Raw genomic sequence first — 26,210 nt, 5'->3', positions numbered from 1 at the left:
AAAGAGATGGGAAACGTTTCTGTCACCAGCTTGCTGTGTTGCACCCGTCTGTCCGTCCCCCACATGCGCATCATCCTCCAGTCCCACTATTTCGAGTGCCACCTCCTCCCAGGGGGTCAGGTGGACTATTGAGGCTGTCCCTCCTCCTGTCCTCGCTCGCTCTTTTGTTGTGAGCTCTCTTTTCCTGCAATGAGGGAGACAAGTGGAGGATGAGTGAGAATGAAGGAGTGAGTGTAGAGATTGCATAGCATACATACTTAGGAGACAAAGATGGAGTGAGGTGGCAAGACCAAGGGCCCTCCCTGTGTGTTGTCAGTTGTTTTCATAGCATCAGAGTGATAGGGAGTGTGAGGGCTGCATAGTCGAATAGTTATGTGAATGTGAGCATAGAGAGAGAGGGAATGGGTAAGGGTGCATGGATGTTAGTGTCAAGTGGGATGTGGAGGAAGAGATTGCTAAAGCTGAGTGCTGGTGAGGAAAGGCAATGGGGGTCAGATTGAGGGTGATGGGGAATTCCTACTCACTTTTCCAGTGCGCTGAAGGTCATGAAATCTTTTCCGGCACTGAATCCAGGTTCGCCGTGTGACTCCCAAGGAGTTGACCTCCTCAGCCACCTGCATCCACACTGCCTTAGTGTGCTTGGGAGGCCTCTTCCTCCCTGAGGAAGGGAAGAGCACCTCCCTGTTGGCCCTAGCCCCATCCACCAATGCCTGCAGGGCCAACTCATCGAAACGAGGAGCTGATCTGGGCCTCCTGCTTGTCATCTTTCCTGCAGGTCCCTCTGACACCAAATGGAGAAAGTTTGGAAGCCTGCAGAAGAAGGAAGGCTTGCTGTGGACCTTAAATGCAGCAGCAATGATGACATCATCGGAGGGGACTTTCAGTCATGAAAAACCCATTTGCAAAGGCTTCCCACACAGTGGAAATCAATTGGCCACTTAAGTTAAAATTGCATCAATCTCCCACATCCATTTAGATTCGTGTGGGAAACACAAAATTCGGAAAACACGACACCATCCCGCACCTGAGTTAAAATAATGCCCCACATCTCAGGTGTTACACTTGCACAGTAAAACCTGATTGGCTCAAATGTCATTTATTAAACAGCAACGAATCACAACTAAAGAAGTCAGAAACACATCAATGGAACAGTGTCAAGCAGGAATGTAAATACCAACCAAATAATTATCAGGGATGTATGAAACCTATCAATCAGCAGTCAGCAAACAGTTACCAATAGAACAACATGCAAGAAGAATTAGAGGAACCAATAAAATCACCCAAAATATTTTTTGAATATCCTTTTGTCTGCTATCTTGATTTGTCAGTAATCAAAGGTCATAGTACCAAAGATGCTGTTTCCAGAACAAGAAACACATTAAAAACTTTACATCAACATTTTTAAATTTACAAACATACAAAGTTGATGAGCAGGACAAAAAAACAGCTGATCCATCAAGTCTGTACCACACTCATGATGGCTGGAGCATCAGGGCTAGACACATTCCAACCCCCTTGCAGTAGTGTAATCTTCTGGGAGAGGCAAAAAAAGAGAAAAACCCAGAGTCTAAAGGGGAAAAAATACACTGGAAAATTTCTCTCCCACCCTCTCAGGTGATCGAAACCAGTCCAGGACCATGTGTTATTTATAATGTGACTCAAGCGTGCCATGACAAAAATCAAGAACGACTCGTTACTTTTCTAGCATTTCTAGTAAATACAAAAATGAAGGATCAGATTATTTGAATGTTCTCCTGTTCATTGTCCTTTGATTTCAAACAGCTTTGAGTATAGATTATCATCTGCCAAGTTGATTCCTATCATTACAAACCAAGGTTCTGTTTGCATTTCTCTTTTGGGAGGCCTCAACAGAATGTCTGCTTCTTGGATTGTACTGGGTCTGATGATTGCAGTACTTGTGATAGCACCTGCAATGGCCAACAAATGGTTTCCTAATTGGATACCTATATCACACTTTCTAAAGATAAACCAATCCTTTGCTTTATACTTGCAATGGTTAACTTTCATCTTAGTAATCAATGTTTGCCTAGGACAGGAATCCACTTGAAGGGAAGGGTCATGAATACCTGGAATTGACTTGCAGCAAAAACATTTAATGCTATCAGTGTTAAAGGAAAAAAATCAGAGGTTTATATTGTTGGATGTTTTACATGAGTTTGTTTGGCTCCCTCAGTAAATTAGGTGAATTGAACAAATACCAAAGTACAAATTATCTTTTTAAGGTATTTGGACTCAGGAAAAACCTAATGGGAGTTAGAACTGAGAGACATTTACTTAGTTCTTCTACACTTTCAGGACTAACTTGTGACTGATCTATACATCTCTGAACAGACACCAACATGATGGGGTGGAAGAGAGAGAGAAGACAACTAGTTTGCATGTTCTCTACTTTGGAACTCTTCAGACTGGGTATGTCAGAACCAGATGATGATTCAGAATCTAGCCAGAGTGGGAAAATAGTGGTTTATGAACTCCTTGAGATGGATCAGAGTGGATCCTACACTCAGACATCAGACACTTTTTTTAAACTAATGGATTTTACTGAAACAGAACTGTTTGTGATACTTCCAACAGTAAACTATTTGTTCCAGAGGGAAAGATCGCAAGGCCCTAATTCTCAAGTCTTCTTATGCAAGGCCATGTTCTTGTATGCCTTCTGTCTAAGTTTCTGTCATGCCCTGGGTCTTGTAAAAATGCCCAACTGATGGTCTAATATTGACTATTATCCTTTCTGAAATAAAGGGCTTCTATAGTGTAGACTTTATGATCTCAGAACCAAATATGTGCACATAATAGTCATGGAAAATAGTCATGGAAATACAGGTAGAAACAGTGTAATATTACACGCCTGGTGAATTATGGTGAGAAAGCAATGCGTTTAGCTTGTATTGGTTTTAGGTACTTATAGGTAGTTATTGTACTTCATTAGCTGTAAAGTGCTTTGGGATGTCCTGAGGTCGTGAAAGGCGCTATATATGTTCAAGTCATTCTTTCTATAGGTGCATATTCGCAGACCTAGGACCTAGACAACAGCTTTTTAGTACACACTCCCCCAAAAAACACAATGGACAGTTATACTCAATTTCAGCTACTTATAAGCAAAAGCTACCACTGGAAATAGATTGAAGTAAATGAACTTCCAGTAACTAGTGGTGTTCCGCAGGGGTCAGTGCTGGGTCCCCAACTCTTTACAATCTATATTAACGATTTGAAGGAGGGGACCGAGTGTAACATATCAAAGTTTGCAGATGATACAAAGATGGGATGGAAAGTAGTGAGTGAGGAGGACATAAAAAACCTGCAAAGGGACATAGACAGGCTAAGTAAGTGGGCAGAGATTTGGCAGATGGAATACAATACTGGAAAGTGTGAGGTTATGCACTTTGGCAGGAAAAATCATAGAGCAAGTTATTATCTTAATGGCAAGAAACTGGAAAGTACTGTAGTACAAAGGGATCTGGGGGTCCTGGTGCACGAAACTCAAAAAGTTAGTATGCAGGTGCAGCAAGTGATCAAGAAGGCCAATGGAATGTTGGCTTTTATTGCTAGGGGGATGGAATATAAAAAAAGGGAGGTATTGCTGCAGTTGTACAAGGTATTGGCGAGACTGCACCTGGAATACTGCATACAGTTTTGGTGTCCATACTTAAGAAAAGACATACTTGCTCTCGAGTCAGTACAAAGAAGGTTCACTCGGTTAATCCCGGGGATGAGGGGGTGGTCATATGAGGAGAGGTTGAGTAGATTGGGACTCTACTCATTGGAGTTCAGAAGAATGAGAGGCGATCTTATTGAAACATATAAGATTGTGAAGGGGCTTGATCGGGTGGATGCGGTGAGGATGTTCCCAATGATGGGTGAAACTAGAACTAGGGGGCATAATCCTCATCTTTCAAAACTGAGATGAGGAGAAACTTCTTCACTCAGAGGGTGGTAGGTTTGTGAAATTTGCTGCCCCAGAAAGCTGTGGAAGCTACATCATTAAATAAATTTAAAACAGAAATAGATAGTTTCCTAGAAGTAAAGGGAATTAAGGGTTACGGGGAGCGGGCAGGAAATTGGACATGAGTCTAGGTTCGGAATGGTCATGGCCCTGTGGGTAGTGGAGTGGGCCCAGGGGCCATGCAGCCTGGTTCTGCTACTACTGTGTTCTAATTCTGTGTTAGATTTCAGGAGATGGTTTTATTCCTGTTCCTGGCTGGGGTGGAGATTGCCTTTACAGAAGGTAAGTACTGTAGAAAATATAGGGACAGAGTGATCTCCTGGAAGAATTTCGATCGCCTAGATGGGTCGGAGAGGAATTTCCCAGATTTTTTTCTCCCAAATTGGCCATTGGGTATCTGGTTTTTCGCCTCTCCCGGGAGATCACATGGGTTCGGGTGGATGCAGAGTGATAAAAGATTTGAGGTTAGGATCAGATCAGCCATGATCTTATTGAATGGTGGAGCAGGCTCGAGGGGCCGATTGGCCTACTCCTGCTCCTATTTCTTATGTTCTTATGTTCTTATGAACGCAAGATAACTAACAATACAGATGCAGGTAGAATACCGATAAAGTTCAGCTTTTAAAGGAAACCCACAAATTGTATTACAAAGATTTTAATTTAAAATTCTCTTCCTAACTGTATAATTTTATTGTAAAAATACTCATTCTGCAAGATATTTCTCAACTAAGTACCTGAACGATGTGACCTGTTCTCATTGTAGATAAAGGTTTTCCATATAAACTCGGGAGTCTTCAAGTTTTTGGGTACCATTGGCACCAACGGATAACATTTGGTCATCTTTTGATGATGAATCCTATAGTAGTTTTTAAAGGTACATGAACATTGAGCATTGAAACTTCAAAGTACTTACAACTATATTTTAAAAGCAATTCTGCAGAACACTCATGAAATATCATGAAAATAAAGGCACAATTTTCTTTAATTACTACATTTGGGGACCGCAAGTAGAATTAACTCTGGCATACATAAGCTAGAATTACCCAAAAGCAGTTTAAAGCAGCTTGATATTTAATATTTCTGGCCACAAAATGACTAACTGGCATGTCCTACAGTCCTGCGATAGATAAGCCATATTTAAAGTTTATCATCTACGTCTTGATGTCCAAAAATGTATTTTATATCAACATTTTCTGCACTGTCTAGAAATTAGCTCCTCTGAAGACTCCAGTGGGGAATTATCTAGGTTTACTAAGAGATCCAGCTTGGTGAAAATCTGATCATCTGGAGAACTGTCCAATTGGTTCACTTTTACAAGAATGCTCACACAAGTATGTCAAATACATCTTGAAATAAGTATAAAAACTATCAAAAACAGCTACCCAGCGAAAGCTTTGGCAAATTAAACTGAGCAGAAAAACAGTATCCTGAAGTTGTAATATTTGTCTACTACTCTTCAAAAATGCAGATATCTCCAATGGTACTCCAGGATGCCTATATGGAAGTAGGTATGTTTGACACTTTTTTCATATCTCCTAATTGAACAGCCCTCTCTACCTGCTCTAATGATGCTGCCTTCAGAAAGTAAGTCTAAACTTCTAGACTTAGTGTGACAGAAGATACACTAAACCTATACCATAATACTAAATCGATAAACAATCATACTGGGCAAACTTTGTCTTCCAATAGAAACCTAAGTTACAATAACATGGGCAATTTTCACTAGCTCTAGATTATGAGACAAGCATGTCCCATGTAGAAAAAGTTATCTGGATTGCTAAATTACAATGCACACATCAGACAACAGTGATGTGGAAATAATGGTCCGGTTAAGGCATCTTAACACACTAATGTGTTTGATGTTACGTGCGTCAATTACCAAGTTAAATTCAGATGTTGGTGGAACATTCACTATTTGATTATAAATATTTCTGTGGAAAAAAAGGCTGAGGCAAACCTTAACTAACCAATATTAGGCAAGGCATGAAAGGTATATGTTGTCTTTTTAAAAATTCAAATCCCCACAAAGACCTTATCACCATCAAAGCTTTTTCAAGAGTTGGTTCCTTCTGATCAGATTCTAGATACCCGACTCTAATATAGGCTTCTAAAAACCTGCAAGAATGTTCAATGGCACCCAAACCTAAAACTCTGGGCAGCAACAAGGGCCCAAATCCGTATTCAGGCCATTGAACTTTAATTCTGAACAGAAGTGTGCTGGTGAGCGGAATGAGTCATTGTAACACCAGCTTGTCATAGTACCAGCTCCACTTGACACAAAGAAACACAAAATGTTGTCTTCCTGATTTAAACACATCTTAAAAATAGATAAGAACAATTCTGCAATTCAATAAACTATATTCAGTAATGTAAATTTCAGCATTTCATCCAGTATCTTTCTCGCTATGCAGAGGAACAAGTTAGTCTTTCAGATTTTTTTTCTTTTAAACATTATGGGGGAGACATTCGGTATCGCCCCATTTGGCGCGCAATTATTGGCCGGGCGCAAAGTTTATCGCCTGGCGCTAATTATCGCCTCTGACTGTAAACTTAGCTTCTATCGCCCCTGGAGATGATTGGAGTGCTAAATCAGGCGCTACACACCTCTCTTGAGGCGCTAACGCCGAGGAGTGAGGCGCTAACTCAGAGCACTAACGAAGCTCATGTGATGTCAGTCAGCACTGGAACACAGACACACTGGCGCCGGCCAGTTCTTAAAGGGGAGGGTCGATCTTGCTCTCCATCCACACCCTGGTCATTGCAGCCTTTAATCTCAACCTGGAGAGACCTGTACATCAATTCTGCTGGAAAGAACAATGGAGGGGCCCAGGGAAAGAGCTCAGAGCGCAGCCCCCATAGTCTCTTCTAAATCGATGCAAGGACAAATCAAAATGAACCTGCAAAGTGCAGCTCATTACCCAAAACTCCTTCACACAGCGTTGAATCTCTTCAGAAGTCTCTCTCTCTCAGAATGCGTGGTGCAAAAATGTCGCCGACAAAAAAAAGTCAGGAAGCGGTCGCCTTTAAATAGCGCTCCCCCAGTCCCTTCCAGACTGCAAAACGTTCCCCTCAATCTGTCGTTGCTAGCGGCAGGCGGTAAGGCAGGGGGCGCCACTCAATATCCAGTCCAGGGCGCTACCGGGGCGTTGCACGCTCGACTGACGTCATGATCTGCGGGCGCAGGAGAGCGTGCCGGTAGTGTTTAGCGCCGCCGCAAAATGTCTGGTCAATTTCGCGAGCAGCGCAAACATTGCCACGCCCGGGCGCTAGTTGCTTTGCGACCCATTAGCGCCCTAAGAGGGCACTAACAGGTGGCGCAAAGCAACCGAATTTTTCACCCTATTAGTTTAAAAATTGAGATAAATATTTAATCTACACTTGATTCAATATTTAGCTCAGCAGGCCTATGCAGGGAAAGATAGAATGCCAACATTTCACAAAGGGTAATAAGAACTCTGATTTCACTTGAGATGATTAGTGAGCTGTGATGAGGTGCGTTAACATTTAACGGGGATGAAATTGGATAAAGCTCAAAAAGGGGTATGGGGAATGCAAAGCACGATATGCCCACTCCCGTTCAAAGTGGTGCAGGCAGCACAGAAAATTTGTGCTGCCTGCTCATTATAATGATTGGAGCGCTGATCTCAGCGTTAAATACACTGCTGGTTGACTTAGCGCACAACGGGGGGGGGGGGGGGGGGCAATATTGGGTGCAGTCTACTGGCCAATAAAATTTAGCCTAGGTTCTCTGCACTACTTAAAGGGGAGGTGTTTTGTTGCAGAAGCACCTCACTGTCACTCTGAAGCTATGGCCCAACAGGGAAGAGAAAGGGAAAGGAGGTTCTCTGATGCAGCACTGGAGGCCTTGGTCCTGCCAGTGAATAGAAGATGTCTGGTCCTCCACCTGCAGGGGTGGGGCAGGAGACTTTCCAAGCAGCACGCTAGAAAGCTGTGGGAGAAAATAGCACAAGCCTTCAGTGCCACGAGTGTTGTCCCCAGGACCTGGATCCAGTGTCGAAAGAAGTTTGATGACCTCACACAAGTGGTCTAATGCCATATCCCACCATCTGTGCCACTAGCCTCACACACTGCTCAATGCACCATACCCTCATCACTCACCTATCAACAATTTCTAGCTATCACCACTCATACCTCACAATCATAGATTCACCTCACCATCACACACTTAGCACTGCTGCAAGATTCACACCCACATCTCACACCTTGCACACACTGTCAGCTATTCAACCATGGCAGGCACATCACACAACACATTGTACCACACTCACTGACTCACTTCCCTTTCTCTTGCAGGAAAAGGTGGCACACAACCGCCGTGAGCAGCAGCAGATGGGCGGAGGGGAAGCCCGACTTCAGAACCTCACAGAGCTGGAGGACACAATGTTGGAGATCATTGGAGGGGCCGGCACTGAGGCCGTGGTGTGCGGCAAGGTTGAAAGCATTGATGATGATGGTATGCTCATACCTAATCCTTCTTCTCACATCCCACTTCATCCTCATCCCACAATCTCTTCTCACTTTCAAACTGCTGATGGTGTAACCATGTATATTTTGCTTCCCCCCTCCCCTCACCACAAGCCGACCCTTGTGCCTTTCTCTTTTCAGATACCCAAGAACTGCCACAAGCACAGTCTCTCCCTGATGTTGTGGAGGAGGCGAGTGAAGGAGAAGAGGCAGTCATTCAATCTGACACTCCCAGGCACCCGCTCAGAAAATGGCACTGCATGGACTTTAGAGGATAGTATAGAGGGGAGATCAGCATTTGGTGAGTCACCGGGCACAAGTGGGCTGCAGCCAAGTCAGGGGTAAAGGGTAGCTCACATGCCAGCTCCCCAAGGGCAAGTTCGCGCATGAGTTCTGCTGCACAGGACTCAATTGGTAACATTGATGGGGTGGCTTTCTGAAGAAGGGTGATGGGCATGTACAGAAATGCTTGTTGCAATGGCAAGCCTTCCAGAGAGTCTCTTGTCAGTGTCAAGGAGCATGGAGGAGTCCAGCTCAAACAATGCATGGGCTTTGCGCGCAGCTTGGAGCCCATGATTTCCAGGATCGAAATGATGGGCAACTCAATTAGGAAACTTGTGCAATGAACTATGATGCTGGGTGTGATGGACGATGTCGCAGCTTCCATTGCAGCACAGGCGGAAGCGACCCACCATCTCAGTGCTGCAGTGGAAGCTCAGACTGCTCTCATGCAGTCTCAGCTTACTGCCACGCAAGCTCAGACTGATGCCATCATGTCAGTGTTTACAAAAGGAGCTTGCCGGGTCTTGCAGCAGTCCAGAAATCTGTGCACCAACAGATGGCTAGTAATGGTGAGGCGCTGTCCCAGGAAGTGGCAGTGGCTCCGTGGAACAAGAACCTGCTGTCCTGTCTCTCAATGACAGCATTCCTATTCCCACCACTGCCTGTCAGCCAGTCAGCCCAGACTGCTGCCGCCCATGTCGAGGTGGTGCAGTCTACAGTCAGGCCTTCTAGGCCCAGAGCTCCTCGAGGTTGTCCTGCAAGGCCATCTGCAGTCTCCCTCACTGAAAGTCAGCAGCCTTCCACCAGCCATGCTGCAGCCATTGGGATAGCACTGCGTAGGAGCACGAGAGTAGTCAAAGGGACATGAAAGACAGACACCAAGGGAATGCACAAGAGTGATTAGTTGACGTTGTGTAGATTGGCATTGATTAATTTACAAATTATATTTGGAGAGGGCATTTAATAGAGCGGCGACGTCGAAAATGGCAGGTCGTGCATCAGATCAGCGTTGCACCCTGATTGACGTCATGATGTGCCTCATTACCATTTCTCTCCGACCTACCCAAAATGGCAGCCACCACAGTGGGTGGAAGCGAGGAAGCCTCCATTTTTTCTCTGAAACCGGCCTCATCAGCTTGCGCTAAGGTACCGAATTTCACGGCCAACATTTCTGTACTTTGGTTTGCAAGAGACCAACATCCGTGTACAAGCATTCAGTATTTAATTATTAAATTTGATTCCTTTAACCCAATGGCAGAATCGTAGGCCAATTACATTGTCCAAAATATGATTCTGCTACTTGGTTAAGTGAGCTGGATTTAATAATGTAAACACAGAAGGCCAGCATATAGGTTTTGGTCCCCTGTTACTCAAACTACAGAAATGTTAAGTGTAAAACTACTTTATGATCTGCTGTATTGAACTTCAATCAACATGTCATACATTTTAAACATTCCTCCTGGCACTCTTCACTTTAGTTTTTTTCTCATTCCCATCACTCCAGGGCTATATTCGAGAAAGTATAACCACTTTTGTTGGATAAACAGCTCTTTAGCTGTTTGAGAAGTGTTAAACCAACATGACAGGTGTGGCATGATTGGCTATATTTTGACTGTTCGTACTTGTGAATTCACAAGTGACTCAGAAAATAAGCAAAATGGGTCAAGCATGATTTTAATCCATGGCCATTAAATTTTGGGGGAAACAGAAGATTAAATGAGGGAAAAATTTGTGTATGGCAAGAGAATTGCCAGCGTCACTGGCAACTCGAGTTAACGGCCGCTGAAAATGGCCGCAGCACTACCATTGAAAAATTCGCGTTGGGGGTTGGCAATGTGTAGCGTAGCGCTAACTTACTGTGCAACGCCCTCCTGGTAGCGTTAATGAAGGGCTCCGACTCGAAGTTCCCATCCAGGAGCGTCGTTGCAGCTTTTTACAGCCTGTGAGAGCGAGGCTGTGGAGTTCGCAAGGCATTGTGGGCAATTAAAGGGGCTATGCATTCAGAACTAATAAAAATTACAAAGTAGTAAAAAAAAATGCAGCTTTCAGCCCTACTGCCTTTCAATAAAAAAATTACCATTAAAAAGAATCCCAAATGGGATTCTTCAGCACTTAAAGCTGAATTCCCTTCCGAACCTCAAAAAATGGGAAAAGTGCTTCAGCACTAACAAATGGCTCAGCAAGCCAGGGAAGTGGCATCGAAGGTCTCGCATGCAGCACTCCAGCTTTGTACAGGGGGTCAATGCTGCAAGAGAGGTTCTCTGCACACAGGAGCCAGGAGGCCCTCCAGAAAAAACGATGTGGGACCACATCACCAAGGCCGTCACTGCCACCAGTTTCGCTCCCACCACCTGGCTCCAGTGCCCAAAGAAGCTTCATGACCTCCAACCAATGGTCAAGGTCAGTGAGTGCATCTTCAAAAGCCATCTCCTAACAAATGCATCAGTAGCCTCACACACTTCTCAAGGCACGACTCCTCCATCCACCCCATCACTCACCTACCAACAATCTACCAATCACAAAGCACATCTCCCATTCCTAGCCTCACCTCACCCGCTTAGATGAGACGGTGCAGGCCAGTCTTGGCAGGAGCATGGCTGAGCCCTTGGCCAACAGCAGAGCTGAAAGCATACAAGATGCTGGTATCCTCACACATTATCCTCCTTCTGGCATACACCGCTTGCTTTCCTGCCCTCCCCTCACAACTGCACCCTTGTGCCTTCCTCATTTCACACACCCAAGAACTGCAGCCTGCCCAGCCAGTGGTTGACTAAGGAGAGGAGAGTGAAGAAGAACAAGATTGATTTGACACTCCCAGCCACCAGCTCCTCAAGGTTGACCAGCAAGACCATTTGCAGTGTCCCCCACTGAAAGTCAGCAGCCTTCCACCAGCCATGCTGTAGCCACTGAGGTAGCACTGCGTGACATCAGTAGGTTAGACAAAGGCACACACAAGACAATCACTAAGAGAATGCATAACGGTGATGAGTTGATTTCTTGATGTCATATTGGATGGATAGATGTATAAAGTTGGATTGAAAAGTCTGCTTTGTGGTGGCTTTTATTTCAGCATCATGGCCAACAGGACGCTGTGATTGTCAGTAGCAGAAGGAAGGTAAGGTGTGGGACAAATGTTGAAAGGGAAATTGGGGTTGTGGTCACTGGGACTGCAGGTGGATGATTCCATCCCAGATATCCCGGCCACAAAGGGCTGTCTGGGATGCATCCTTCCGTCTGCTTCTTCCTCTTTGGCTTCCTCCTCTTCGGCTTCTTCCTCTTCTGTGTCATCCTCTTCCCTCTGCGAGCAGATGCTGTAAATCTGAAATGACGGTATAAAATGCTGGAAATACTCAGCAGGTCAGGCAGCATCTCGACCTGAGATGTGAACTCTGTTTCTCTCTTCAGATGTTAGCTGACCTGTTGAGTATTTGCAGCATTTTCTGTTTACTCAGAGGCCTTCCTTTACCATCCAAGGCCTTGCAAGCGTCCAACAGCACGCCTTACACACGTAAAAAACTTTTAACATCTGTTGCAGCAAGCCACTACTTCAATAAAATCAAAGAAACCCAGTTCAAAAGCTTAAATTCAAGCTTACCTGAAAGATGTGCGTGTCCCTTTAAGAGGTGCTGATAGCACTTCTGTCAGTCCCTTTGCATGTTGGGTTTCCCTGGTGTAGTTATGACCTAGCACTGGACTCAGTGCTAGGGTCAAAGTTGGCCGTAGTGACGTTGTCAACATATGACGTCACCAATCCGCCATTTTTTTTGCTAATACTTATCGGCAGTGCTACATGGAGGTCCAAAATGGAGGACACCACAGGACCCGCCACCAGCTGGCGAAAGAGCAGCGCCTAGAACAGAGGAGAGTAAGAGGTGATTTAACAGAGCTGTTAACAGTTATCAAGGGATGAGATGGAGTAGTTGGAAACAGACTGAACTGAATTTTTACATTTGAGTGGTTCGGGTTCAGGGAGGCCGCGTAGCAGGTCGCCATCACAAACAGTCCATCAGCATGCTCTCCACTGCGTGTTTAACTTAATTAGGTCACTTGACTGAGTCATGCGGGTTTCTCAGCCAATTAAGTGACGTCACGGATGGCTTGACTTCAGCTCACCTATTTAAAGGGGCAGTGGACAGATGAGAGTTGAAGGTTGTTGGAGGTGGTCCAGAGGTGCTTGTAAGCAGCGCCTGTCGGTGTTACAGCCAATAGTTTGACTTTGACTGTGAGGGTGCGATCATTTAGAGACAATGATGCAGTCTCAGCGCCAGAAGGCTGCGCCCAGGTATTCAGATTCCTCCCTGGACATTCTGCTCCAGGGAGTGAGAGCAAGGAAGGAAAGGCCTGGTGACGGAAGGAAGAGGCCAGCCAGTGAAACCAAGAGGGCATGGTTGGAGATCGTCCAAGAAGTGAGCTGCAGGGGTGTTGTCAATGCTCCTGGACCCAATGCAGGAAGAGATTTAATGACCTGATGAGGTCAGGAGAGTACAATGCCACATTCAACTACATCCTGATGTGTGTGTCACCCCAACCCCATCACGCTGCCTTCCCAAGCCTACTCCTGCACGTCACTCCTCACACCAATCTACCTTGCAAGTACACCCATCACTCACTGTCTATGCACCTACTGACATCCCCATCTGACTATAAACCACTGACACTCACCCTCAGCAATCATAGAATCATAGAACGTAATGCCACAGATGCAGGTCATTTGGCAATGTCATGCCACGCCCTCATAGTCACCCTCTACAGATGTAGCCCATCCATCCCCTACACTCATTCCATCACTCTCACTCAAAGTTCTCTCCTTTCCCTTCTTGCAGAAGAGAGCACAGAACAGGGAGAGACTGAGGACCGGAGGTGGCACTCCAAGTTACACTACATTGACACCAGCAGAGGAGGAGGCGCTGGAATTAAGCGGAGTAGCAGAGCTGCTGGTGGTGGGAGATGCAGCAACCTGGTGAGAGAATTAAATATCATGCAGCCACATGGCATGCCACAGTTACTCGTGGGGACTGATGTCAGCAGCCAGTGAAATATCAAGATGTGCATAATGGTAATGTTACAGTCTTATCATAAGAGCTCTAATTCATTTCTTTACTCTCCCACAGGTCCATCAAGTGCCACCACAACCCCCCCGCTCCAACTCCACCCCGCCACTGTCCAGCCGGAGGAGGAAGACGACTCCTCAGAGGAAGCTCCATTCTCTGAGGGTGCACCGTCATACAACCCATGCACACCCAGCACCAGCTCAGATACGCATACGTCGGTGGGTCCTGCGAGACATAGAGTAGTGTTGTCATCTGGTGTCTCACACATCACAAGTGAGCAAGAGCAGATGGTGGAGACAGGGACAGCAGTGGAGAGTCCTCGCTGGATGGCGCAGGATGCACCAAGCTCTGCTCAGCTGGATGCAGATACTGAACCTCGGGGACTGTCGACAAAGAGGGTGATCTTGGAGGAGCAGCAATAAATGCATGAGACTTTGGCAGCTTTTCCAGCCACGATGTGCACAATTGTAGAGAGAATGCAGGAGTCCATCTCCAACATGAGCAGCACCATGTTGCAGGGGTGCCGACAATGTGCTCTTCCATGGAAAGGGTAGCCACTTGCATGGAGCAGCTAATGTGCCAAACGAGAACATGCTTGATGTGAACAACAGCTTGCAGACTCTTACTGAACTCATCTCTAGAAGGGATACCAACGTAGACTTGGACGTTCATTGCCCCACTGATGTGCAGCAAAGTGCTCTCCAGCTCCTTGCTAGCAGAGAAGTGTGGGTGGCCCATGAGAGGGATGATGTTGAGAGGGCACATGGAAGTGGGGGCTCTGCCCAAAGTTCTCCCACATTGCCTCCCCCTCAGTCAGAGCCCCACATGCTGCCTCGGATCCAGATGGCCGAGTCTGCCCTGCACAGTTGCAGGTGGAGCAGTCTTTAGCAGGGCCCTCACAAGCTCCAAAACCCAGAGGACATCCGCCAGAAGTGTCTAAGCAGTCACAGCAGGGAAGTGAGCAGCCTGCCTCTACCTCTGCAGAAGCCACAGCGGGTGCATCTTGTAGACTCAGAAAAGAAAAGTAACACAATCGTAGATGTACAAGGGTATGCACATAGGTGTTTGCCAAAATATTAGTGTTAAGCTTCAGTTCTATTTATGACACATGTAAATGTATTTATTTGCACCACATTCCTGTCTTGTCCATTTTTGCCTGCTACCTGGAAAGTGGTCGTCACTTGGAGTGAATGGTGAGAAATTATTTAACCTCGAGCAATGGGTGTGTGAGTGACAGGAATGGCTTGGTCATTTTAGGACTGCTTTGTGGTGTTGGTGGTGGGGGTGGGCGGGCGGGCGGGTGGGAAGTTGGTACAGCATCTGGGAGCCAGATGGGTGCACTGTGCAACTTAACTAAATCGTGACTTGATGAGGCCATCCGAGGCCGCCCAGGTAGCAATGCATGCCGCTGCTGGTGCCCTGTCCATCTCATATTCGTCCTCTCCTCATGTTCCACCTACTCCTCCTCCTCCGACCTCTGAAGAGGCTGTGCGCTCTGCGCCTTGCTCCTCCTACAGCTCCAATCCTCACTACTGTGTTATGTTGTGCAGCGCGCAGCATATGATAATCGTTCTGGAAACCCTGGCTGGTGTGTACCGAAGGGCTCCTCCAGATCTGTCAAGGCATCTGAAACGCATCTTCAGCATGCCGATTGCTTGATCTATAACACATCTGGTCATCATGTGGCTTTCATTATAGTACTCCTTGGCCTCATTGCTTGGCCTCCTTAAGGATGTCATCAGCCACGTCTTCAGTGGATAACCCTTGTCTCCATGCAGCCAGCCGGTAAGTCTGCTCAGAGGTACAAAGAGCTGAGGAAGGGTGGACTGGCACAGAACGAAACAGTCATGACAGCTCCCTGGAAATCTGGCACACACATGCATGATGATCTTTTTGTGGTTGCAGACAAGCTGCACATTGAGGGAATGGAAGCCCTTCCGGTTTACGAACACTCGTGGGTGATCTGGAGGTGCCTTGATGGCCACATGTATGCAGTCGATGATGCCCTGCATCTGTGGGAAGCTAGACAGAGCCGCAAAGCTGAGCACCCACTCAGTCACACCGGCTTCATCAGTGGCAAAGTGCACATAATTGCCTGACTTGTGAAACATGGCATCAGTCACCTGGGTGATGCATTTGTGTGCGGCCGACTGCAAGATCCTGCAAATGTCTGCTGCAGAGCCCTGGAAGGAGTCTGAGGTGAAGAAGTTGAGTGCGGTGGTGACTTTGACTGGTAAGGCGTGTCCCATCAGGTCCTCTCGGCAACAGGTACTTCTTCTAGCAAGCTAGAAATGTCTGCTACGACCTGGCTCGATAGTCTGAGCCTCCTGAAGCATAGTCATGTCCAGGAAGCTCATCCTCTGTTGGGGGCATCACCTCCGGCGAGTGAAAGTGGCTTACAAGGTTGCAGAAATCACCTGCAAACTCCTGAAAGCAAACTTTCTGCACATAAATGGTATCAGCAAGAGCCTTTTCCTTAGGCAAGGAAGCAGTTATAACGTGTGTGTATTTATGTGCTTTTTCCAGCTGTCACTTAATGAACCGGACGACTGAAGGAGGTGTCATCATGGCAGATCAATGGCCCAGGGAGAGAGCTCGCAGATTCTGCCACCAAGCAATGGAGGCGTTGGTCTTCGCTGTGTAAAGACGGAGGACGGTGCTGTACCCAGCAAGTGGCAGGAGGCCCTTGTTGCAAGTCTTTCGCATCATGTGGAGGGAGGTAGCCCAGCAGGTCTCAGGCAGCACTGTGGTCCCCAGGACACCCACACAATGCAGCAAGAAATTTAATGACCTCATTCGAGTGGTCAGGGTGAGTCAATGCTTCAACAAATGCTGCATACCACCATCTGAACCTCAGTCTGCACACAATGCCCAAAGCACCACAACCCCAGCACTCACCCACCAACAATCTCCACCTACCAACACTCACACCCACATCTTACACCTTGCACACAAGGACAGCTATTCAACTATAGCAGGCACATCTCCCAAACACATTTCTCCACACTTTTCTTTCTCTTGCAGCCCAAGGTCGCTCACAACAGGGGGGAGCAGGAGCTCACAGGCGGGGGACAACTTGACACCCAACCACTTTCTGAGCTGGAGGAAAGAGTGCTGCAAATCATTGGCTGCCAGGTGGTGGGCGCCGTGGCCACCGGCGACCTTGACCCCCTTGGGGACAACAACAGTATGTTCATCCCTACTCCTTCTTCTCACATCCCACTTCCCCCTCACCCTACAAGCCTTTCCCACTTTCCAGCTAATCATGCTGTACGCATGCCTTTCTCCCTTCCTGTGGCCACCCCCCCCGCAACCTCAACCCAACTCTTGTGCCTTTATGCTTTCAGATAATCAGCAAGCAGCTGAGCAGCCTTACCCGAGAGTACCATAGAGAGCGAGGCGGAATAAGAGGAAGAACACACCACGTCACTGCATGTCTCACCCGCAGGCACCAGCTCAGATACTGGAACTATGCGTTCTTTAGAGGCTAGTATCGTAGCGGGATCTGTACAGGGTGATGCACCGGGGATGAGCGTGCTGCAGCAAGGCAAAGGGGAAAGGGTAGCTTGGGAGTCAGCTCCTCAGAGAGTGAGTTCGCATGCAAGTTCTGCTGCACAGGACTCAGATGAGGATCTCGATGGGGAGGCCTTTAGAAGAAGGGTGATGGGCATGCACACAGAGATGATGGGTGCAATGGCAAGGGTGCCTGAGAGCCTCTCGGCAATGATAAGGAGCATGGAGGAGTCCACCTCCAACATTGCACAGAGCTCTGCGCACACCATGGAGCCCATCATTTCCAGTCTGCAAAGGATGGTCGACTCCCAGAGACCATGGCGACCCAGAACTGATGCCACGTGTGATGGGCGACGTCGCAGCTTCCATTGCAACACAGGTGGAAGCCATGCAACATCTTAGTGCAGTAATACAGTCTATGCTTGGTGCCATCGATTCTCAGGCTGCTGTCATGCAGTATCAGCTTGATGCTACGCAAGTTCTGACCGCTGCTATCGTGGCTGGGTCAACCACCATCCACCGGGGCTTTCACGGTGTCTCAGCAGGCCAGCAATCTGTGCTCCAGCAGATTGGTAGTGATGCTGAGGTGCTGCCCCGGGGGAGTGGCAGTGGATCAGTGGAGCAGGAAGCTGCTGTCCTCTCTAAGGATGACAACATTCCTGCTCCCACCACTGGCATCCCGCCATTGCCCTTGTCGCTGCCTGTCATCCAGCCAGCCCAGACTGCTGCCGACTATGCTGAGGTGGTGCAGTCTACAGCCGGGCCTTCCGGGCCCAGAGCTGGTCGAGGGCGTCCTGCAAGGTCATCTGAAGTCTTCTGCACATTCAGCAGCCTTTCACCCGCCGTGCTGTAGCCACTGTGGACCAACACTTCGTAGGAACACTAGAGTAGGCAAAGGCACAGTAATGAGAGGCACTAAGATATTGCAGAAGGGTGAATAGCTAATATTGTTTTTGTAAATATGTGTTCGCTGATTATTGATAAATTTATTAATTGGCTTTGGATGATTTTGTGGTGTCTCTCATTTCAGCTTTGCGCTGTCATATGGCCTGCAACAGGGATGGAATGATGGGGGTGTGGTGAGCAACAGGGATCTCGGGTTTAATTTATTGGAACCTCAGTCTGATGAGGCGGTCGCGGACCGCCCTTTGCAGAAAGAGGATTGAGTGGCTGCCTCCTCCCTCGCTCCTGTTCCTCCTCCTCCTAGTCTTCCTATTCATCCTCCTCTTCCTCTCCCTCCTCCTGAGGTGGTCTGACAATCCCTAGTGGCAAGGGCTGAGTCCTCATGATGGCCAAGTTGTGGAGCATGCAGCACACCACGATGAAATGGGACACCCGCTCAGCTGAGTACGGGAGGGCTCCTCCCGAGCTGTCAAGGCATCGGAACCGTTGCTTGAGCACCCCTATGGTCTGCTTGATGATGTTCCTGGTGGCAGCATGGCTCTCATATGAGTGCTGAGCAGGAGTGTCGGGGTAGTGGAGGGGAGTCATGAGCCAGGTGGAGAGCAGATAGCCCTTGTCTCCGACCAGCCAGCCACAAGCTTGATGTGGTGGCTGGAAGAGTGCTGGCACATTGGTCTGGCGCAGGATTAAGGCATCGTGGCTGCTGCCAGGATGGCGGGCATTCACATTGAGGATTCGCTGTCTGTGAGTGGTAGCCTTTGCTGTTATGGAAGACCTCAGATTGTTATGCGGTGCCCGCAAAGCCACGTGGGTGCAGTCAATGGCGCCCTGCACCATGGGGAAGCCCGTTATCCTGGCAAAGCCACATGCACATTCGTCCTGCTTCTCTCTGGTGATAGGGAAGGAAATGTAGGCCCTTCTCCTACTGTAGAGAGCCTCTGTGACTTCCCAAATGCAGTGATGGATGTCGAATTGCGAGATGTTCGCTATATTTTATTTTATTCGTTTATGGGATGTGGGCGTCGCTGGCAAGGCCAGCATTTATTGCCCATCCCTAATTGCCCTTGAGAAGGTGGTGGTGAGCCGCTTTCTTGAACCGCTGCAGTCCGTGTGGCGAAGGTATTTCACAGTGCTGTTAGGGAGGGAGTTCCAGGATTTTGACCCGGCGACGATGAAGAATCGGCGATATACTTCTAAGTCAGGATGGTGTGTGACTTGGAGGGGAACTTGGAGGTGGTGGTGTTCCCATGCGTCTGCTGCCTTCTAGGTGGAAGAAGTCGCGGGTTTGGGAGGTGCTGCCGAAGAAGCCTTGGCGAATTGCTGCAATGCATCTTGTAGATGGTACACATTGCAGCCACGGTACGCCGGTGTGGAGGGAGTGAATGTTTAAGGTGGCAGATGGGGTGCCAATCAAGTGGGCTGCTTTGTCCTGGATGGTGTCGAGCTTCTTGAGTGTTGTTGGAGCTGCACTCATCCAGGCAAGTGGAGAGTGTTCCATCACACCCCTTACTTGTGCCTTGTAGATGGTAGAAAGGCTTTGGGGAGTCAGGAGGTGAGACACTATCCGCAGAATACCTAGCCTTTGACCTGCTCTTGTTACCACAGTCTTTATGTGGCTGGTCCAGTTAAGTTTCTGGTCAATGGTGACCCCCAGGATGTTGATGGTGGGGGACTCAGCGATGGTAATGCCATTGAATGTCAAGGATCGGTATTTAGACTCTTGCTTGTTGCAGATAGTCATTGCCTGGCACTTCTGTGGCGCAAAACATAGAAACATAGAAAACATAGAAGATAGGAGCAGGAGTAGGCCATTCGGCCCCTCGAGCCTGCTCCACCATTCAATAAGATCATGGCTGATCATCCAAATTCAGTACCCTGTTCCTGCCTTCTCTCCATATCTCTTGATCCCTTTAGCCTTAAGAAATATATCCAACTCCTTCTTGAATATATTTAATGAATTGGCCTCCACTGCCTTCTTTGGCAGAGAATTCCACAGGTTCACCACTCTCTGGGTGAAGAAATTCCTCCTCATCTCTGTCCTAAATGGCTTACCCCTTATCCTTAGACTGTGACCCCTGGTTCTGGGCTCCCCGACCATCGGGAACATCCTTCCAGCATCTAGTCTGTCTAGTCCTGTTAGAATTTTATAAGTTTCGATGAGGTCCCCTCTCCTTCTAAACTCCAGCGAGTACAAGCCCAATCAACCCAATCTCTCCTCATACGTCATTCCTGCCATCCCAGGTATCAGCCTGGTGAATCTTCGCTGCACTCCTTCCATGGCAAGAACATCCTTCCTCAGATAAGGTGACCAAAACTGCACACAATACTTAAGATGTGGTCTCACCAAGGCCATGTACAACTGCAGCAAGACATCCTGTACTCAAACCCTCTCGCTACGAAGGCCAACATACCATTTGCCTTCTTAACCGCCTGCTGCACCTGCATGCTTACTTTCAGCGACTGGTGCACAAGGATGCCCAGGTCTCATTGCACTTCCCCTTCTCCCAATCTATTGCCATTCAGATAATAATCTGCCTTCCTGTTTTTGACACCAAAGTGGATAACCTCGCATTTATCCACGTTATATTGCATCTGCCATGCTTCTGCCCAATCACCCAACCTGTCCAAATCATACTGGAGTTTCCCGGCATCCTCCTCACAGCACACACCCACCCAGCTTTGTGTCGTCTGCAAACTTGGAGATATTACATCTAGTTCCCTCGTCCAGATCATTAATATATAGTGTGAATAGCTGGGGTCCAAGGGCCAATCCCTGCGGTACCCCACTAGTCACTGCCTGCCACTCGGAAAAAGAGCCGTTTATTCCAACTCCTTGCTTTCTGTCTGCCAACCAGTTCTCTATCCAAGTCAATACCTTGCCCCCAATCCCATGTGCCTTAATTTTACATGCTAATCTCTTATGCGGGACCTTATCGAAAGCCTTTTGAAAATCCAAATACACAACCTCCACTGGTTCTCCCTTATCTATTTTACTAGTTGCATCCTCAAAAAATTTCAGTAGATTAGTCAAGCACGATTTACCTTTTGTAAATCCATATTGACTTTGTCCGATCCGGTCACTTTTTTCCAAATGCTCTGCTATTACATCCTTTATAATGGACTCTAGCATTTTCCCCACTACCGATGTCAGGCTTACCGGTCTGTAATTCCCCGTTTTCTCTCTACCACCCTTTTTGAACAGCGGGGTAACATTAGCTACCCGCCAATCCATGGGTACTGTTCCACAGTCTATCGAATTTTGGAAGATGACCAGCAATGCATCTACTATTTCTAGGGCCACTTCCTTAAGTACCCTAGGCATGGTGTGGAGATGCCGGTGTTGGACTGGGGTGGGCAAATGTAAGAAGTCACACAACACCAAGTTATAGTCCAACAGTTTTATTTGAAATCAGAAGCTTTCGGAGCGCTGCTCCTTTGTCAGGTGAAGTGGAGAGATGCATAAAGACACAGCTTATATAGTCAGAGAATAATGCCAGATGATTACAGGTAATCTTTCTAACTGCCATTTATCACACCTCGGCAGAGAGATAATCACAGCAATCAAAGGTGTGAATGGTGTCCAAACAGGTCAGTCAGGAAAACATTACATCAAAGAACAATGAGGTGGGGTCACAAGGGGTGAAATGTTGCAGATGCTGGGGTCTGTATGAAAAACAAAAAACAGACAAAAAAACATTTTTTTTGCTGGAAATCACAGCAGGTCCAGCTGCATCTGTGTAGAGAGAACAAGCCAACGACGACTCGAGTCTGGGTGACCCTACGTCAGGTGGGGTTACATGTAGCGTGACATGAACCCAAGATCCCGGTTGAGGCCGTCCTCATGAGTGCGGAACTTGGCTATCAGTTTCTGCTCTACGATTTTGCGTTGTCGTGTGTCTCGAAGGCCGCCTTGGAGAATGCTTACCCGAAGATCGGAGGCTGAATGTCCTTGACTGCTGAAGTGTTGCCCGACTGGGAGGGAACACTCCTGCCTGGCGATTGTTGTGCGGTGTCCGTTCATCCTTTGTCGCAGTGTCTGCATGGTCTCGCTGATGTACCATGCTCCGGGGCATCCTTCGATCCAGACCTTCAAAGCATCCTACGCGCTCTCATCCCACGTACTCCCCGCGTGGGAGACTTCTACTGCCTCCCAAAGATACACAAAGCCAACACACCCGGACGTCCTATCGTATCAGGCAACGGAACCCTGTGTGAGAACCTCTCTGGATACGTCGAGGGCATCCTGAAACCCATCGTACAGGGAACCCCCAGCTTCTGTCGCGACACTATAGACTTCTTACAGAAACTCAGCACCCACGGACCAGTTGAACCAGGAACACTCCTCGCCACGATGGACGTCTCGGCACTCTACACCAGAATCCCCCACGATGACGGCATCGCTGCGACAGCCTCAGTACTCAACACCAACAACAGCCAATCGCCAGACGCCATCCTACAACTCATCTGCTTCATCCTTGACCACAATGTCTTCACCTTCGACAACCAGTTCTTTACCCAAACACACGGAACAGCCATGGGGACCAAATTCGCACCCCAATACGCCAACATCTTCATGCACAAGTTCGAGCAAGACTTCTTCGCTGCACAGGACCTCCAACCAACGCTATACACCAGATACATCGACGACATTTTCTTCCTATGGACCCACGGCGAAGAACCACTGAAAAGACTACATGATAACATCAATAAGTTCCATCCCACCATCAAACTCACCATGGACGACTCCTCAGAATCGGTTTCATTCTTGGACACACGAATCTCCATCAAAGGCGGACACCTCAGCACTTCACTCTACCGCAAGCCCACGGACAACCTCAGGATGCTCCACTTCTCCAGCTTCCACCCTAACCACGTTAAAGAAGCCATCCCCTATGGACAAGCCCTGCGAATACACAGACGAGGAGGAACGCAATGGACACCTAGAGACGCTGAAAGGCGCCCTCGTAAGAACGGGATATAACGCTCAACTCGTCGATCGACGGTTCCGACGGGCCACAGCAAAAAATTGCATAGACCTCCTCAGAAGACAAACACGGGACACAACCAACAGAGTACCCTTCGTCGTCCAGTACTTCCCCGGAGCGGAGAAACTACGCCATGTTCTTCGCAGCCTTCAACATGTCATCGATGACGACGAACACCTCGCTAAGGCCATCCCCACGCCTCCACTACTCGCCTTCAAACAGCCGCCTAACCTCAAACAGACCATCGTTCGCAGCAAATTACCCAGCTTTCAGGAGAACAGCGACCACAACACCACACAACCCTGCCACGGCAACCTCTGCAAGACATGCCAGATCATCAACACAGATACCATCATCACACGTGAGGACATCACCCACCAGGTACATGGTACATACTCATGTGACTCGGCCAACGTTGTCTACCTCATACGTCGCAGGAAAGGATGCCCCGGAGCATGGTACATCGGCGAGACCATGCAGACACTGCAACAATGGATGAACGGGCACCGCGCAACAATCGCCAGGCAGGAGTGGTCCCTCCCTGTCGATGACACCTTCCATCACTTTGCTGATGACTGAGAGTAGACTGATGGGGCAGTAATTGGGCGGATTGGATTTGTCCTGCTTTTTGTGGACAGGACATACCTGGGCAGTTTTCCACATTGTTGGATAGATGCCAGTGTTGTAGCTGTACTGGAACAGCTTGGCTAGAGGCGCGGCTAGTTCTGGAGCACAAGTCTTCAGCACAATAGCCGGGATGTTCTCAGGGCCCATAGCCTTTGCTGTATCCAGTGCGCTGAGCCATTTCTTGATATCATGTGGAGTGAATCGAATTGGTTAAAGGCTGGCTTCTGTGATGGTGGGGACCTCAGAAAAAGGCTGATATGGATCATCCACTCGGCACTTCTGGCTGAAGATAGTTGCAAACACTTCAGCCTTGTCATTTGCACTCACTTGCTAGGCTCCACCATCATTGAGGATGGGGATATTCTTGGAGCCTCCTCCTCCCGTTAGTTGTTTAATAGTCCACCACCATTCACGACTGGATGTGGCAGGACTGCAGAGCTTTGATCTGATCTGTTGATTGTGGGATCGCTTAGCCCTGTCTATAGCATGCTGCTTCCATTTTTTTAGCATGCATGTAGTCCTGTGTTGCAGCTTTCCCAGGTTGGCACCTCAGACTGGAAGGAACCGCTGGCGAAGAAATTGAGGGCGATGGTGACTTTGACTGCCACTGAGAGAGCCGTGGTCGACCTGATCTGAAGCTCGAGATCTGGCTGCAGGAGGTGGCACAGTTCGGTGACCATAGCCTTGATGAAATGGAGCCTTCTAATGCACTACTCCTCGCTTAGTTGGAGGTTGGAAAAGTGCTCTCGGAATACCCTCGACGAGCTCTGCTGGCCTTCCTCCTCCCTCTTGCCACATCTTGCAATCTTTCTCGCTGCCTCTGCTCCCTCCGCAGTAGATCCTGGAGGGCGAGCTCGACTGCCAGTACAGCCCCCGTTAATGTAACAATGTGTAAAACAATGTCAGTGTTCTCACTCAGGCCAACATCCCCAGCATCGAAGCTTTGACCACGCTCGATCAGCTCCGATGGACGGGTCACATCGTCCGCATGCCCGATACGAGACTCCCAAAACAAGCACTTTACTCAGAGCTCCGACATGGAAAGAGAGCCCCAGGTGGGCAGAGGAAACGCTTCAAGGACACCCTCAAAGCCTCCTTGAAAAAGTGTAACATCCCCACCGACACCTGGGAATTCCTGGCCCAAGACCGCACGAAGTGGAGGAGAAGCATCCGGGAATGCGCCGAACACCTCGAGTCTCTTCGCTGGGAGCAAGCGGAAGCCAAGCGCAAGGAGCACACGTCAACTCAAGCACCCCACCCACCCGCCCCTTCAACCACCGTCTGTCCCACCTGTGACAGAGACTGTAGGTCCCGCATTGGACTCATCAATCACCTGAGAACTAATTTTTAATGTGGAAGCAAATCATCCTCTTTTCCGAGGGACTGCCTAAGAAGAAGGAACAATGTATAGCACTTTGAAATTTTGTCAGAATAAATTTAACAAATTTTTAGTAGTCGCAACACTCCTGATACTAAAGAACCTTTAAATGACTGAATTAAGCTCTTACACAATCGCAAACTGACAAGGAAGCAGTGAAACAGCTCTAACCTGACAGCTGCGACTCATCCCTTTAAATATCGCCCCTGGAGCCGCCATCCGCCTGCTTCATGCCTCCTCTTCCTGTCTTCCTCCGGGGCGAGGCGCTGAGGCAGGGGCCGATAATCAATTTGGCAGATCGGGCGCTCAGTGAGTTGCACGCTCACTGACGTTGCGATCTGCCTGGCACTAAAGCCCCAGGCGCTAACTGTTAGCAGCAGCGCTAAGGGATGACTGGATTTGGCGTGCGGCGCTGGATTTGCCTCACCCCAGCGCTATTTCATTAGCGCCCTGTTAGTGTCCCCACCAGGCGCTAACAGGAGGCACTAACCAACTGAATTTCTCCCCCCTCATGTTAAAAAGTCTCTTAAGATCTCTCAACAAGCTGTTAACTACTTCAATGAGGTTGCCCACCTCTCCCGAGCAGGTCCGTGGCGCACTGGGAAACGCGCCCGAGTTAAATACGGAAGTTGGTGGGATGAAAGCAGGTTGCCAACGCGCTGTCAATTTCAGCAGTTTTAATTGCCAACCCACGCACAAACCCGCACACACTGCAATGTAAAAATTCTGGCCACTGTTTCCAGTGATTGATGGGTCTAGAACAAGGTGACATAGATACAAGATAAAATGAAAGAGATTTAGGAATGAGGGCAGAAGAAGTCTTTTTTTTAAAAAAGAGGGTTGTGAGGCTGTGGATTGCAATACCAGACATAGTGAAGAATAGAGACCAGGAAGGTGGGGGGATCTTAATGTTCTGACATGCTGGGAGCTGGGGGACCCAGTAGCGCGCAGGATACCCGGAAGTCCAAGTTACCTTGCACGCTGTGGAGTTTTAACTCTACAGCATGCGAGTGACATCACTG

General features: G+C 48.1%; 1 protein-coding gene across 6 annotated transcripts in view; it reads right to left on the bottom strand.

Moving 5' to 3' along the window:
* The window catches only part of LOC147117761 (uncharacterized), a 292,045-nt gene that overhangs the window by 139,511 nt on the left and 126,324 nt on the right, over window positions 1-26,210 (bottom strand). For all 6 annotated transcript variants that reach the window (XM_085989014.1, XM_085989013.1, XM_085989012.1 and 3 more), the window contains exon 11: window positions 4,699-4,820. In XM_085989014.1, the coding sequence (XP_085845140.1) occupies window positions 4,699-4,820 (122 nt within the window). The remainder of the gene's footprint in view (window positions 1-4,698; window positions 4,821-26,210) is intronic.

The sequence above is a fragment of the Somniosus microcephalus genome, chromosome 5 (assembly GCF_052327205.1).
Source record: "Somniosus microcephalus isolate GS21.2 chromosome 5, FLI_Smic_1.0, whole genome shotgun sequence".
Classification (NCBI taxonomy): domain Eukaryota; kingdom Metazoa; phylum Chordata; class Chondrichthyes; order Squaliformes; family Somniosidae; genus Somniosus; species Somniosus microcephalus.
The sequence above is the reverse complement of the archived record's forward strand: the minus strand, read 5'-3'. Positions and strand labels throughout refer to the sequence as shown.